This window comes from Pleurodeles waltl, chromosome 1_1, assembly GCF_031143425.1.
Source record: "Pleurodeles waltl isolate 20211129_DDA chromosome 1_1, aPleWal1.hap1.20221129, whole genome shotgun sequence".
Lineage (NCBI taxonomy): Eukaryota > Metazoa > Chordata > Amphibia > Caudata > Salamandridae > Pleurodeles > Pleurodeles waltl.
In genome coordinates, this window is record NC_090436.1 from 522892083 (window position 1) to 522908403 (window position 16321).

General features: G+C 39.7%; 1 protein-coding gene across 2 annotated transcripts in view; it reads right to left on the reverse strand.

The window, feature by feature from the left end:
• Positions 1 to 16321, reverse strand: part of KIAA0825 (KIAA0825 ortholog) — a 2111807-nt gene that overhangs the window by 351873 nt on the left and 1743613 nt on the right. The window contains exon 21 of one of the 2 annotated variants that reach the window (XM_069225426.1): positions 13072 to 13156. The exons of the other annotated variant lie outside the window; for it this stretch is intronic. Coding sequence (XP_069081527.1) covers positions 13105 to 13156 — 52 coding nt within the window. The 3' untranslated portion in view covers positions 13072 to 13104. Of the gene's footprint in view, positions 1 to 13071; positions 13157 to 16321 lie in introns of those variants that run through there. 2 annotated transcript variants of the gene reach the window in all.

Genomic DNA, 16321 nt, shown 5'->3' on the forward strand with positions numbered 1-16321 from the left:
TTTGGGCTTTGGTGAAGTTAAAATGCACATATTTAAATTGTTTAAAAAGTTGTTCCTCTTCAAATAGTACTGCATTCTCAAAAGTTAAAATTTCCTTCAGCATCAGGTTCATTGGTGGAATAATGTGGAGGGTCAATGTAGGCCTGTGATACTATCCAGGCTCAATTTAGGTGCATTAGCAAACCAGAATTTAAGTCTCAGAATCTGTATAGCTCAATTTGAGTACACATTCTATGTGTTGGTACAAAAGACAGCCCTGCACTGAGGACTTCAAGTTCTTCAAAACTCAATTCATGGGAGGACAGATTAAAATAGGAACCTCCCTGGGATCAGGATTATGCACTATAGTATTCACCACTCGTAAAACTAGGTTCTGGTTTGTCTGAATCCTGGGGTAAATTGGTTCCTGAACCATCCCAGTCTGGAATTCCTTACTCTGCCCCATTGGAATCTTTGGCCTCTCTGTAAAAAAAGTTTGTTTAGAGGTTGATAGTTCCAAAACAAAACATGTGCCAGCTGTAGCTGAAGAAGAATTATAACTATCCAAGTTACTAGTAGTGTGAGAGAAGGTAAAGATTTGTTTCTGAATTCCACAAGTGTTCCTAGTATTGTGCTGGTAAAAGTCTTTATTCAAGTAGGGATATGTGCATTCCTTATTGTAGCTCCTAATGTCTTTTTGTAATTTATCAGTTTTCTTTAGGATATTCATTTTTTTCAAACTCAGAGATTGTTGCTTCTAAGCTTTTTAGAGTCTCTTTAGCATTAGTCATAGTCTGATCTTCCAAGAACCTTTTTTCTAACTCTGCAGTTTCTTTTTTGATTCTGTCTATGTGACTTAGAGCAGATCCAATGCTTAATACCACCCAACTGCTTGAACATTGTTAGATACATAGTTGAAGCCAGTTTAAACAAATTCCTCATCATTTACAAAGATGATCAGGATATTGGGTACTTGTAAACCCACCGGCATGATATTTGCATTGAGACAGTCCGTTAAAAAGTTTGCGTAAAACTCGTTTTTCACTAATTTGTTTTGCAATTTTTCAAGCTGAGCTAGAGTAGTGTCTAAAAGTGGCATTTTCAGAATTGTGACATACATTTTGACTATCATTAAAGAAGATTTTAAATTACAACTCTATAGACATTAAACTCAACATTCCTACCTGCTCCCAATTTAATGTTATGACATAAAATGTAACAAGTGAACCCAATGTAATCTTATGGGAGAGGCAGGCCTTGCAGTAATGAAAAAGAAATGTAAGAGCTTTTCACTACAAGTACATGTAAAGGTGCAAAGTAAATGTCCAACTTTTCAAATACACTGCACCCTGACCTATGGGCTACTTAGGGTCTACAGATGAGATTCCACTGAGCAATGAAGTAAGAAAATAATATTTTATTCATGTGACAGAGTCACTTATCATTGCTTGTTCTTCTGCCCTGTCAACGTCCCTTCATAAATATTCTGAAGCAAGCTTCTCATGAACATTCTAATATGGAGTGTGGAACAGAACATCTCAGGTAAGAATAGGGAGGGGCTAGGGAAGATAGGGAATAGGGATGGAACATACTATTATATGATAAATTATATTAAAACACTTACCTTAGGAGTGACTTATATGCATTAAACAAGAAGGGTTAGGCCTGGCAAAAGATGCATTTTGCTCAGTCGAAATGGAAGTTTACAACTGCACACATAGGCTGCAATGCTAGGCCTGAGACATGTTTAAATGTGCCAATTAAGTGGGTGGCACAATCAGTGCTGCAGGCCCACTTGTACCATTTATCTTACAGGCCCTGGGTTCATGTAGTACAACTTTATTAGGGACTTACAAGTAAATTAAATGCACCAATTCACCATGGCTAAAGGAGAGAGCATACTCACTTTAGTACTGGTTAGTAGCAGTATAGTGCACAGTGTCCTAAGGCCAACAAAAATTAGACCAACCAAAATGAATGCGTAAGATTAAATGTTTAGAGGAAGACCACCCAAACGCTGATAGGTCAAACAATCATGTAATGTTTGTGTAGAGTAGGCTAATATGTTCCACATAGTTTGCTTTAATGTAACTGTTCTTTTATAAGCACTCTGTTACTTCTGTGTCTTGCCCATGTTTCAAAAAAGGGCTAGTAAATAAATACACCCAGTGCTGCAAAACTATCTGGTTGTGTGAGCACTGTCCAATAACAGTATTTTTACAAAGGACTTAACATTATCAACAGGAACAAACATATGTAATGTGCACTTGAAACTCCCACTAGGAACACATTACCAGCAGATGGATTGTACCTGAATAAAGTGATTATTTCCATTGGTGAGGATATTTTGAGTGTTATCAAGTTGGATGGACTGTGGTAAACAGGGTATTGCGTCCATTTTACACAGTGGCTGTTGGGTTTTGAAAGCTTCCCTGGTTTAATGGAGGACCACTAGTGGCAGGGCTGTAGAATTTAATAAAATATCTATTTGTCCATGGGACAGGTTGCTTCCTAAATCTACTTTACCTGTAAAGATATCTACTTGTCCCTTTGGTGCCATGTAGTGCGGCATGAAATTATGGAAGCAATCTCATTATGTAAGAACTCTGATTATAGCCTCTCTCATTATGCCAAGACTACTACTATAGTAGGGATTGAATATTTGCAATTTCAGTCCCTACTGTAGCAATTTCTTTATTTTGCCACCTTTCCGCAAGTAAAAAATATTTCCATGTCTGGAATGTCTTTGAGTCTGTAAACCTACTAACTTGCATGTTTTAAGGATTTTCACCAGCTCTTCTCTAATCTTTTCCCATAATGAGAAAGGTTGGAAATTTACTCCTGACAATGTCAGAAGTAGAAGTTCTTCCAGGGTCGGGGATAAAAGTGGTTGGAGGGAAAGTGAACTTGTAAATGTTCAATAGATTTTCACATGAGCAAATCTACATATGCATATTTGCTTGTGCTAAAATACAGTTCACAAATATTTTCTAGGAGTACGATTTCCTGGTCTACTTTTGCAAGTTTTTCTGAATTCAAGAAAGCCACTAATTCAAAGACATTTACCATGGGTGCTCTTTTGTGATTTTAAGAATTTGGTCCCTAATTAGGTCTGGCGCCAACAACTACATTTTGTTTTTATTAAACTTCTTTTTCTCTCTCTATCTATTGGCTGGCTTTACTGTGAGTGATCGGATTCTGCTCTTCCACAAGGAGCATATTGGCACACAAAGTAGTTTTGTTCAGTGCCAGGAACTACTGTGGCAATCAGTGGTGTAATGAAACATGAGGGTGCCCCCCTGCAAAGAACATGGAGGCCCCCTCTCCAGACTCACTCAGGGCAGGTGCTGTGCTGATGGGGATCCCTGGAGGGGGGCTGCAGGACCTTTGTTTCGCCACTGGTGCCAATGTGTGCTTTTTGAGACCAAAATCAGATTTTTTTCTTTTTTGCCAATGTTTGTTACAATGGTGAGTGCCTGGCAGCTCCCAAAACAATAAAGTGTTACAAAAGCCATGTCAAAACAAGACACGCATTGACGAATCCAAAACACTCACAAAAAAGGTTGGATCAGTTGGTTTTGCCAGTGCTTGTTTATTTTCATGCTTCCCATAATCTTGTTGAAAATGGTGACACTGATTTTCCATTAAGAATATTTCTGGGAAAAACGAGCATGCACCAAGACATTTTACTAAATGACGCTTCAAAGAAATAGCACCTAAAATTTCATAGTAGCAAAACGTTTTTGTTCCTACTTGCATGTTTTTCTGAACATTTGATTTTGAAAGCAAAGAATAATCCTCTTTCTTACAATCGTCTGCAAATATTTGCATCTAATCAGAGAGCATTCTGGGAGCATTAAACCTAGCCTCATATTGTTAAACCTTTCAAACGTGTGTACGCTTTTTTCTTTTTCTTTTTCTTTTTACTGGAACCACTGTCAATAGTGCAGTGTGACCCTAAAAAGTTTATTTACAGCGCTCACTCTAATAATGAAGGCTTTTCATTAATGAACCATAAATACTAACTCGAAAAGCATTAACTTTGGACACATACTACCTCAACTAAAGGCAGTTTCCTTCACTGTAAATTGGCAGCCAAATGGTTTGTGCTGCAGGGAGTTGGGCCTACTTGTCCCAAGGACAAAATAAACATGAAAACTTGTTGCCCTTGACCCCAAACAACATGTCCTGGGTGTCCGGCAATAGGAATTCCACATCCCTGCAGTGGTGACCCGTCCCTGATGGCACTGGAACAACCTTTGTTGCAATTTTACCTATCCTCTTTTAAGTGTAAAGTTTTGTGGCAAGAGAGAGTGTTGCATAGTTCCTGACCCTGACAGCAAAGGATAAACAAAGTTAAAACTATGCATGTTTGATGCTCATCACACATGAGCAGTTTGAGATTCTTGCATATGTCAGATGTACCAGGTCTCTGTTAGGGAGCTTGGACTTGTATGTGTGATGCTTGGTTCCCTACTAGAACCCACCATGGACCATTACTTCTCATAGGCACACTTCAGTGTCACAAAATAGCGGAGTAACTTTTGTCTTCAAGCTATTTTATCACATGGACACTTGGTGATTACTCTGGACCATATTACTTTTCTCATACTACCTTTCATCCACCTTGGCTACACCTTATTATTGCTGTCCTGACAATGACCCTGGTATTTTAAGAGAGTTGGAACGCTGTAGATTTAGTGACACATGAACATGCATGCAATGTCCTTTCCATGTCATTGTTGCAGTATTTGAAGAAAACAGCTTCATGTTGATTATCATGAGTCAGTTTATTTGTTTTTTGTTCACACGGTTTCTTTTTGCTTTTTGTCTAACACCATCAGCTCTGTTTTGGTCCTTTGCTCACCTGCTTAAATACGGGTAACATAATATGCCTGTTCCTTGATCTTCTAATTTTGTAATTGTTTGATGGATTCTTTGTATATTGTCTAGAGACCTGTCTGTTAGTTATACACTAGTTTCCTAGGAGAGCACTGTTTGCTCATGGACTAATGGTCAGAGAAACAATAGCTGTGCTCTGAGCTTGCAGGGGGGGCACCCTCCTGTTTCGTTACACCACTGATTGCCACAGTAGTTCCTGGCACTTACAGTATGGGGCCTGCAGGGCTTAAAACTGGCCAATCACCACACAGCAATTGTCATTTGAGATGTCATCAGTGATGTCATAAATGATGCCAGAGAACTTGTCATGAGAGCTGTAATATGTGAGGCCATAAGCAGTTCATGGTGGGGGTGAAAGTGAAAGTTAGCTCTGCTAACTATAACTAGTCATTCATAAAAATTATTTTATTTGGCTTAAACCTTAAAAGTATAAAAAACAATAAAATGTACAAAGTTCATTATAAATTCCTATACATAAATAGTTGATTATACAAATTTCATTTAAAAAGAAAATTCCCTATTGCTTAATACATTCACATACGAAATTCATAATTCATTCTTATTCTTATTGACCAACTCTACTTACATGATTCATTAAATTATTTCAACCTTCAACCAATTTCATTTCCTACCAATTCTTTAAAAGGCGGCGTGCCAACCAAATTATCCCACATACAATTCTGATGGGACTCAGATCCTTACAATGACATAAAGTGCAATTACCAATTTAAAATTCTTTACATTTTACATCACGCCTCTTTAATACATGGCAAATTTTCCATATTACCATCAACTGATATCATTTTTAAAATAATCTATTTGAGCCATTTCAAACTCTTCATTCGCTTTTATTCCCTACATTATACCCGGCCCTATATGTTCAGTTAAATCCCCTCTTAATCCTATTAGAAATTGGCCTAGCGCACAAGTTACATAAAAAAATCTCATGTCTATTAGTAGCCTAAGCGCATGATCCCGATTAATAATATTATATTCCTTAAAACTGGTTTTAAAAACTTCTTACGCACCTCTAAAAACCAATAGCAGTCCAAAAGTAAGTGTTGCGTGCTAAATTTCTGTTGTAAGCCACATGTACATAAGCCCTGGGTATCCTTGAGAAATGTTTTTGCTTTAGGGTCCCTATAGCCTAGGTTCAGCCCAATTCGGAACTGTAACACTGAGTCCCTTAGTCTTGGGTTAGGTAAAGCCTCTATATAGGGGAAATTTTCTGGGTTCCACCATCCCCCTACAATAGCCTGTGTTGAGATTTTACACTCTAGATACTTCAGATCTATTTCTCTTGCCCTTTCCTTCACTATTGTTTGTAAATTTTGTTTCGGAATTTGTGCACCACGCCACTGGTTACCGGGTAAGCCTAAGAGAATGCAGATCTTCTCTAACCGTCCTATACAATGTGCTTGTTGTTATTTCTTTTTTTACACAATCTCGCGATCTTACAAATCCCCTCGTCTCTTTTGCTTAACCAAAACTTCAGCGCTGCTTGCAGTCCCTGGTAAGTCCATGCCGTCATTTGACATTCTGCTCTTATAGCTTGTAACATACTTCAGGGAGGTAAAGGTAGCATACGCTTTATGCAAATGTTTTCTTCTGTCTCCCAATTTAATTTCCCTGAGAGTGTTAGAACTTCCACCCCATACTGAAACTGGGGACGTACCATGGCACAACTAGTGAATTTCTGTGGTTTTTTTTTTTGTTCAAATCGTTCATGCTGTCACTGACATTTTCACCTAATTATAACATTACTTTAGCCTTTGGTTTTGCAGTGAATATATATATATATATATATATATATGTATATATATATATATATGTATATATATATATGTATATATATACACACACACACATTTATATTTGATACCACAACGTGTGCTTTGTCAAAAACTGAAAAGTTGCTATTCAGACACAAAAGTATTGCATTTTATTTTTTAATGACATTATTTTAATTTTGTATTGCAAAACAGGAAGGAAAGGAAAGAGGGGACAGGATATACAGTCATCACATCTTTGATAACATGATTTTTACAGTTTGTCATATGAAATCTCACTTCTTCATCACTTGCTTGTTTACTCAGTTAATACACCTGAAGACAGGTGATCTGAGTCCAGGGACAACTTGTGAAGGCCTGCTTTGCGTACACGTTTGGGGCCTTTTCCTGGGTCATAGTTATTGCACTTTTCACGTTTCATGAATGTCTTAAAGGAGAGTCATGTGGCTGGAAATCTCACCATCCTGCTTGTGGATGGCGTTAGCCACTTGAGGAGATATATAGACCACAACTTACCCCACAAAATATGAAGTAGTAGTGCTATGGCTTCTTTCCAGAATTGAGCTACAGCCAGTCTAGTTACCAGGAGGTGTGTGATAAGTTTTCCCTTATTAGTTGTTAATGGATACTCACTATTCTCCCCAGTACTGCTTTTTCAAAACTCTTTTACTTCTAATATGTATGTGTTTATTCGTGTTGTGTTTTTAGGCCTGGCCTACACAGTGAATGTGCTGTGCTGCAAGACATGTAGTTTACAATTCAGTAGGCTTACAACTCGACCACAGCATACCACAGTTGTTTTGTTACAATTATTTGCAATCCTTAAACTTCTTAGCTCCCACAGACTCTCTTTCCTTTCTTGTATTAGGACCTCCATGGACCATGGATTAAGTTCAAGTTTTCTTCCTCTTCTTTGGTCTGCCTTGTCTTTTTGCAACACATTAAAAAAAATCTATAAGCATTTCTGTATTATTCCTGGATGTGCAGTGTGCTCTATACGTCTAACACTGGCATGCAGCTTCTTATTTATACTGCTTTCACCCTATCTGCAATCTCTTTTGATGCTTTAGTTACGTACACCCACATCTGTACTATTCTATTCCACTCTACTCTATTCCAGGCCACTCTATACTCTCCAGTGGGCTCTAAGATACTCTACTCCGTGTTACTCCACTCTATGCCATTCCACACCACTCTACCCCACTCCACCCAATGCCACTATATTACATGACGCTCAACTCCGTACAATCGCTCTACGGCACTCTATACCACTCTACTTTACCCCACTCCACTATATTCTACGTCACTTCACTACATGCCATTCTACTCTATGTCACTCTACTCTATGACGCTCCTTGCCACTCTACTCTACTCTAAGCCACCCTAAAACACTCCACTCAACACCACTCTTCATAATGTCACTCTATGGCACTCTACTCTGAGCCACTTCACTTCACACAATGCCACTCTACGCCACTCCAGTCTCCTCTACCCCACTCCACTATAAACCACTCCACCCTATGCCTTGTTACTCCACGCCATTCTATTCCACTCTACACCACTCAATTCCACTCTAAGTCACTATATGCAACTCCACTCCCCTCTAGTCCACTCTACTCTATGCCATTCTACGCCGTCATCCCACTTTACTCTACAACACCCCACTTTACTCTATGCCACTGAACTCTGCTACTCTACTGTACACTACTCCATTCCACATAATGCCACTCTACTCTACATAGCTCCACTGAACATCACTCTTCTCGACTACATCCCACTTTATGCAACTGTACTCTACACCACTCTGCCTCACTCTATTCTATGCCGCTCCACACCGCTCTACACCACTCCACTCTGCTCCAAGCCACTCAATGCCAGACTATGCCACTATACAGCATGCCCCGCTAAACTATTCTGCTCTGCGCCACTCTAGTTGTTGCTACATTCATGTTCAAGATGACCATTCTTCTCCTAATTAGTCTATCTTTCAATCAAGCTGCCTGTGGAACACTATACCTGGTGACATTTTTGCTTTAAATCTAAATGCCTTCCAAAGACTAACCTTTCAAAAATTCATCCTATAGTTAAGATCGACCGATGACTTTGCCTTGTCAGCAACACCTTCCTTTCTACTACATCTCCCTCTGCACTTGTTGGGTGTTCTTTAAGAATGTATTTTCAGTATCACTACAATCACCATTTCTTTTTTGTTGTTTTTTTAATCAAAAATCAGTTCTATATGTTGCCCTTGAGAGTAGACCCTTAAATACAAATCTATTGCGCTTTCACAATGTGGACGTATGGAGCTTAACATCAAACAGCTTAAAGAAGTGAATGAGGTAAAACAACAGGCTGCATATTAATGAATATAAAGCAGCAATCAATAGCAGACCATTAGCTTTATCCAGATCAAACGTAAACACAAGATTAACACTTGCTCAGTAGAAGGGGTCAAAGCAAAGCCACAAAAATATGCATGTTTACAAAAATATTCACTAGAAGGAAATGAGCAAAATAGTAAGAGTGTGAAAAAACATATTTTATAATACGAATTAAGGTTAAACCGCAGCCTAACACTCATGGGAGAAGTGGGTGTGTTTCTTATTTAATTCTTAATTTATCATCACCATTTCCAGTGCTAGGTAAGTCAGAATGCACCTTCAAAAATAATGAGCTAGTCGATCAGTATCTGGTATTTTCAAATCAATCGAATCTTGTAATAACTGCTGTTCTTCAAACTTTGAAATGGCCGTCAAAACAAGAGTATCTTAAGGCTCAATTGCTCTTCTTTCCCAGAAGGTAGAGCAAAAAGAGGGAGGGCACTGCAACAAGCACTCGAGATCTTCACAGCCATCGCTAACTGACTGTTCACTAGAATGCATATACACCCCCCAAAAACAAAAATACCTGTCAGAGTGAAGGCCTATTCGAGTAAATATGGGGCCATATGCCTTCTGCTTAGGCACACTTACCCAGCAGAAAAAAAGTGATGGGTTAAATGCTTGAATTAGTCTCAGTCACTGAAAATCACTCAACCGCACCCCTTTCCATAGTTTTTTACTTTTCTGTGTCACAAGACAAACGACCTGCCAACAGCAGTCAGTTTTGACTGCCACTGTTGTAAACATCAATAAACTGGATTCAGCCTCTTGAATAATTAGTTCGTCCAATGAATGAATAATCACGTTTTAATGCATTAGAATGTCCAAATGATTCACCTCTGCTTTTGTCTTAACTTGATCTGACCTTTGTTTTTTGCTCGCTGCATTTGACTGATAATTCTTTCAAAAATAATATTTTATATTCTTCCACCTCCAGCTGGTCAACACCATCTGCCTAGTTTATCTCTCTCAGTGCATACACACCTTGGATTCCCCGCAAAACCATTTCCACCAAAACTGTGAAAGTGCACAACCTGGCTCTGCGTGGAATCCTGACATCGAATAAAAAAAGGTAAAAATAATGGGTAAGAGGAAATTCACATGACATTTCCGCACTTAACGTGTTATTTCAGAGCAATTATTAGTATTATACCACCCACCCTTGGAATTACTCTTGTCCAAAGAGATCTGTACCTGAAAGGGAGACACTCCTCGGCATCTTAGGCCATACCGCTATGTAAATAAGGTGCAGCATAATTTTATCCCATTTGCTCAACACTAGATTTTCACAAAGCACTGCAGATTTTCGAAAATCTCTGCAGCATACATAATACTAGAAATAGAAGAGGAGACGATTGCCCCTACTGGAGAAATGGGCTGACCTCTCACTACTGACAAATGCAGGGATCTGAAGGTCACAAGTTTGAATCCCGCCTAGGCACGCTCAGTATTCCATCTTTCCGAGACTCCTAAATTGACCGCCATAAATTGAGTTAGGGCATACCCTGTTATACAATACTGCATAAAACAAGTTGGTTCTTTATGACACCCATTCTAGCAAAATGAAAATTGTGACATCCTCCATAGAAACGTGACTGCAGCCTCCGCAAATGAAACATTAAATGGTGTACAGGCCAAGACTTTGCCACAGTTTATCCCAGAGGACAAAGTGCACGTGTTTCTTGTTCACGATCATTATCTGTAATGAATGTTTTAATTCTACAGAGAAACTTAATTTAAAAAAATCAATTCCTCACTCTGCATTCACCTGGGGCAGAAGGGACACGATCTGGTCAACGATAAGCTCGAGTTTACGTGCTGGTTTGACCAATAATAAACTAACCTTCAGAGTTGCAATCTAATCATGTAGGTAAGCTAAATCATTACTAAGCCAAATATGTTAAACCTGACCTGCCAGCGGAATCAGAAGCACGAACAGTGTTGCTCAATAGCCATCACTCACAGCATCAAAGCAAAGCCACAAAAATATGCATGTTTACATGTTACAAATGCACCACTTTATGCTATAGAACAGCCACTTTGTGTCACAATCTCACGCTCCTCTATTCAAAAGAAATCAGAATTAGGTGACCATGAGAAATAAATCATCCCCTGGGTGTCATTTTCTAATGCAAGACATCAAAATGCAGCACAAGCTTTTATAACTGCAATTATAAATAGCAAAAGCAATACAAAATGAACATTGGCAACGATCTGGGTTTAGTGTGAATGGATATATAGACTTGGAGAAATTATTTTTCCACGTGATAAGGTATTACAGGCAGACCTAGTGGCTTTGGCAGTGGTGGATATGGCTGGTGGTTGTGATGGGAATATTGTTGATGGTGGTAGTGAATGATATCAAGGGCAGGGTTGGTGGTGATTTGTGAGGCACTGGTGGTAGTGAGTGTAGTGGTGACACTGGAAGGGCCTTGGCAAGGGTGCATCAGAAGAAACATTATCCCTCAGGTCCTGCACGTATGCAAACACATTAAAATCTATTTCTAGATTTAGAATGTAAATGTGCTTCTTTAATATTGATGAGGTAGCTGACAAGGAAATGCCACTCTATGGCACCAGACACAGTGTAAAAACTAGAAACAAAAAAACAATCCCAGTGTGGAAGGAATATGCTGTGTTTATAGGGACATTTCCAATTCGTGATGCACCATGGAGTCTCCAGTTTCTCTGACCAACACGAAAGACAAATTCCAAAAACTGTAAGGAAAGCCTTCACACACCTACCCAGCTTTCATGCATCATTCTCGGGCCTCCTTAATGATTTTAAATTTTCATAATGAAGAACTGGCTTCCTACATTCTTAATGGAGAATAAGGCATAGGAAATAAAAATCACCTAGATCTCAAGTTTATCTTTAATATGGCGAGTGTCCAGGAGCTGATTAAAAGTCGATGCCTCGGAGGTAAACTGCTTCTGCATCATTTTGGTTGACATGTTTCAGTCTGTTGGCCCCAGCAGGGTCAATGGCATTAACCTAGACTAGAATCCCTGCTTAATGCAGCTCTTTGTCCCATGCATTCCATACAACATTAACTTATATTTGCACATTATGCTTATTAGAGTTATTCAAATATACTCTCAATTTGCTTCTCTCATATGTAGCCTGTAGACCTTGTGTACCTCTATGCATCCTTGCATAACTTGTATATATGCTTGATAGGGTAAGTCGTGTGAGTGTATCGGGTGAGCATAGCTCTCAACTACCCGTGTACATTCAGTATATGTAGAAACACCATTTCTGTAGCCACACATTGCTGGTCATGCCCAATGCAGTACATTCTATTCCTTTCCCTGGTGCCCTCATTAAAGATATATGTGTGCTTTTATGAAGAGACACATAGTCATCCTTGTGTAACACCCAGGATAATCTACTGTATGGCTAAATACTTACACAGTCCCAAAGGTGAGATCTGTTGACTATGCCAATGCTTGTCTCTTCTGTTTTGTTTAGTGGCAAATGACTGTAATATAAAAATTCAAAGCACATAATAACCATTGCACAAAATTGGAAAGGCTAAACCAAATCGATTTGACAATGATCGCTTACATTGAGATGTAACCCGCTATTAAAACGAATAGCATTTCATATTTGTGATCCTTTAACTATTAAAAAATGTCTTCCATTGATCTTCCTTTTTAATTGTTTATGTACTTATCCAAAATGGAGACAGCAAGTGGGGTCTTCAAACGCGGATTTTTTTTTTGCGTTTGAAAATAATCTTTCCACAAACAGAATTAAGTGTTTTTGCTGTGGACACACAGGTTCATTTCCCATATGACTCAACAACACCTGCAAGTATGCCACACTCATGTGGCAGGTATTTTATTTTACACTTTTAACAATTCGTGACATTATGTATGATATGACAAACCTGTCTCGTGGTTCTTGTTATAAAAACACAAATGTAAAGATACCTAGAATTATCTCAATGCCTGTTGCAAATGCTCTTTTAAAGTCAAGGGAAAGCTTTTTGATATAAAACTAAATGCTGAAAGTTACCTGGAATCATTTGAGGTGCTTCTTACAAATGCTACTTTGAACTTCGTGGCTCGTCAGGTAAGTGAGCTGCCTGCCGCCAAAAGCTGGACAATCAATGAGAAAACTTCAGAAAATCATAATTGCACGGCCCATATTTGTCACATGAAGTTATGTAGGGTTATTGCACATTTATACACAATTAGAGGCTTCTTTCCTTTCCTACAAATGTTCACCGTGCTCCCCCTTCAACCTTGACGTATGTAGATTGGAGATGACTCTCAATTACCCGAAACCCCCTCCAAAGATGACAGTCCAAATACAGTAGAGATAAAATACATCACATTTTAAAATAGGTCCGTTCAGCCCCAGTGCCGCCTCATCATGGAATGATAGAATTCACTGATGCCTCAGCCAAGCCTAACATATGTTCTCTTCACAGCTAGAGTCACTCTTCATTTGCAATTATTTCCTTCTTTTCCTCATCTTTCAATACTTTGCTTGGGTGAAGGCAATAAATGAAATGCAATAGAGTATCGTTGTATGATGACCTGTTCCAGGGTATTAAACTACCGTCAAGGCTTGATTTTTACATGGGGCACTGATGACAGTACATCAGCGCAGCCATCATGTCCTGAATTAGACTATATTAATTATCACTTGAGTGCAGCATGCATGAAAATGCCATTTCATTGACTAAAAGAATCTGACTGGCTGAAAATCCATTTATCATCTGGTCCTTTGAAAATAAAGACATTCCTTCTTGTTGCCTTGGATGAGGTTCCTTTTTATTAAGTATGATGCTTATAATGCGAGTTATAAATATGCTGTCTCCCAAAGCAACCGATTTGGGCATTTTCAAACAAACAATTTATATCAGGTTGTCTTCTACTGGCTAGTGTCTAACGACGGTAGTCAGCAGTTCAGCTACATCCTAAAATATAGACAGTACAGCATGTGTATTGGAAGCCTGCCCATTCAAAACAGAGTTAACAAACATTGGTAAAGACAGCAGGTTTCCCCTTGGCAAGTGCTGTGCATGACACAAAAATAAAAAAGTAAAGAGAAACCTCCCCTCTATATGTGGCAGACATATGCTTTTAAATTGAAAAATGAACAATTTCATATAATTTTAACAGAACAGTAGAACTACTTCCTAGCAGGCATGGTTACTCAGAACAGATATAGAAACCCTTCTTAATTTTAACATATGGCACAGAAAAATAGTATTCTTACTCGTACAAAGGTACTACCGGCATTAAACTACTTTAACATGAAATACAGGTTAGACACACAAGGGTAACTTAAAAATAAATTACGGGCATTGGCAGAGCCAATAGGTCTTGCTATGCAAGAGCGATAGGCTTCGTCCATGTGTTTTAGCCTTGCAGTACACCAGCGTGGTCACTGTTAAGCATGGCTACATTTTTAACTGCGTAGAAGAGGGTGGCATGGAGTGCATAGATAGGGTGGAGTGGAGTAGAGTGGCGAAAAATGGAAAGGAGTGGCGCACAGTGGAGTGTCTTGGAGTGTTATAGAGTGGAGTGCCGTGGAGTATCATAGAATGGAGTGTCGTGGCGTGGTGTAGAGAGGAGTGGTGTAGAGAGGAGTGCCATAGAGTGGAGGGACATAAAATGGAGTGGTGTGACGTAGAATGGATTGTCAGAGTAGAGTGTCAGAGTAAAGTGTCACAGAGTGAATGGTTGTAGCATATCATGGAGTGGCGTACAGAGGAGTAGAGTGGAGGGACTCAGAATAGAGTACTGTCGTAGAGTGTAGTAGCAGAGAGTGGAGTAGAATGTTGCAGAGTGGAATAGAGCTTCATAGAGTGGAGGGGCGTACAGTGGAGTACAGTGGCACATAGTGGAGTGGCACAGAGTGGTGCAGAGTGCTGTAGAGTGGAGTACAGTATCAGAGTGGAGTGGTGTAGAGTATAGTAGAGTGTAAAAGGGTGGTGTAGAGTGGAGTGGCGTAGAGTGGCATAAATTGGTGTGGCATAGAGTGTAGAGTTGTAAAGTGGAGTGGACTGGAGTCTCGTAGAATAAAGTCTCATAGAGTATCATACTGTGGAGGGTTGTAGAGTGAAGTGTCGTACAGTGGAGTGCAGCACAGTAGAGGGTTATAGAGGGTCGTGGAGTGGTGTAGAGTGGAGTAGAATGGAGCAGAGTGGAGTGTAATAGAGTTTTGTAGAGTAAAGTGGTGCAGACTGGAGTGTCGTAGAATGTCATGGGGGTTGTAGAGTGGAGTAGAATGGCATAGAGTGGAGTAGAGTGGAGAAGCGTAGAGTGCAGGGGCATAGAGAGGAAGGGCACAGAGTGGAGTAAAGAGGAGTAGAATGAAGTTTCATAGATTGGAGTGACATAGAATGGAGTGCCGTAGAGTGGAGTGCTGTGGAGTGGAGTGGTACAGAGTGGATTAGAGTGGAGTGCCGTGGAATGGTGTAGAGTAGAGTGACATAGAGTGGAAAGGTGTACAGTGGCGTAGCCTAGAGTGGAGTGCCGTCAAGTTGACTGGCACATAGTGAAGTGTTGTAGCGCAGAGCGGAGTAGAGAGTCACAGAATGCAGTAGTGTAGCATGGACTGGCATAGAGTGTAGTAAAGTGGCATAGAGTGTCATAGAGTGGAGTGTTGTGAAGTAGAGTGGTGTAGAGTGGAGCAGCGTAGGATGGAGTGACACAGAGTGGCCTAAATAGAAGTGGCATAAAGTGGAGTATTGTGAAGTGGCATAGTGTTGTAGAGTGGCATAAAGTGTTGTAGAGTGGATTGTTGAGGAGCAGAGTGTCATACAGTGTCATAGATTGCGGTGTCATAGAATGGAGTAGCCGAGAATGAAGTGGCACTTAGTGGAGTGGCATAGAGTGTTATACAGTAAAGTGGAGTGGAATGGAGCAGCGTGAGTGGCGTGGAGTCTTGTAGAGCAGGGGGACAGTGTTGTGTAGAGTGAAGGGGCATACAGTGCCATAAAGCAGCGTACAGTGGAGTGGCATAGAGTGGAGTCGAGAGTTGTAGAGTGGAGTGGCAGAGAGTAGAGTGGTGCAGAGTGAAGTGGCTAACAGTAGAGTGGAGTGGTGTAGAGCAGAGTGGCATATAGCACTGTAGAGTGTCATGGAGTGGTGTACAGTGTTGTGGGGTAGCGTAGAATAGAGGGGAATAAACTGTTATAGAGTGTTGTGGAGTAAAGGGTGTGGTAGCAAACAACATATTTGCAATTGAAATTACCATTACACATGCACTGACATACAGTGTTACTGATTAAACTATACAGGACACAA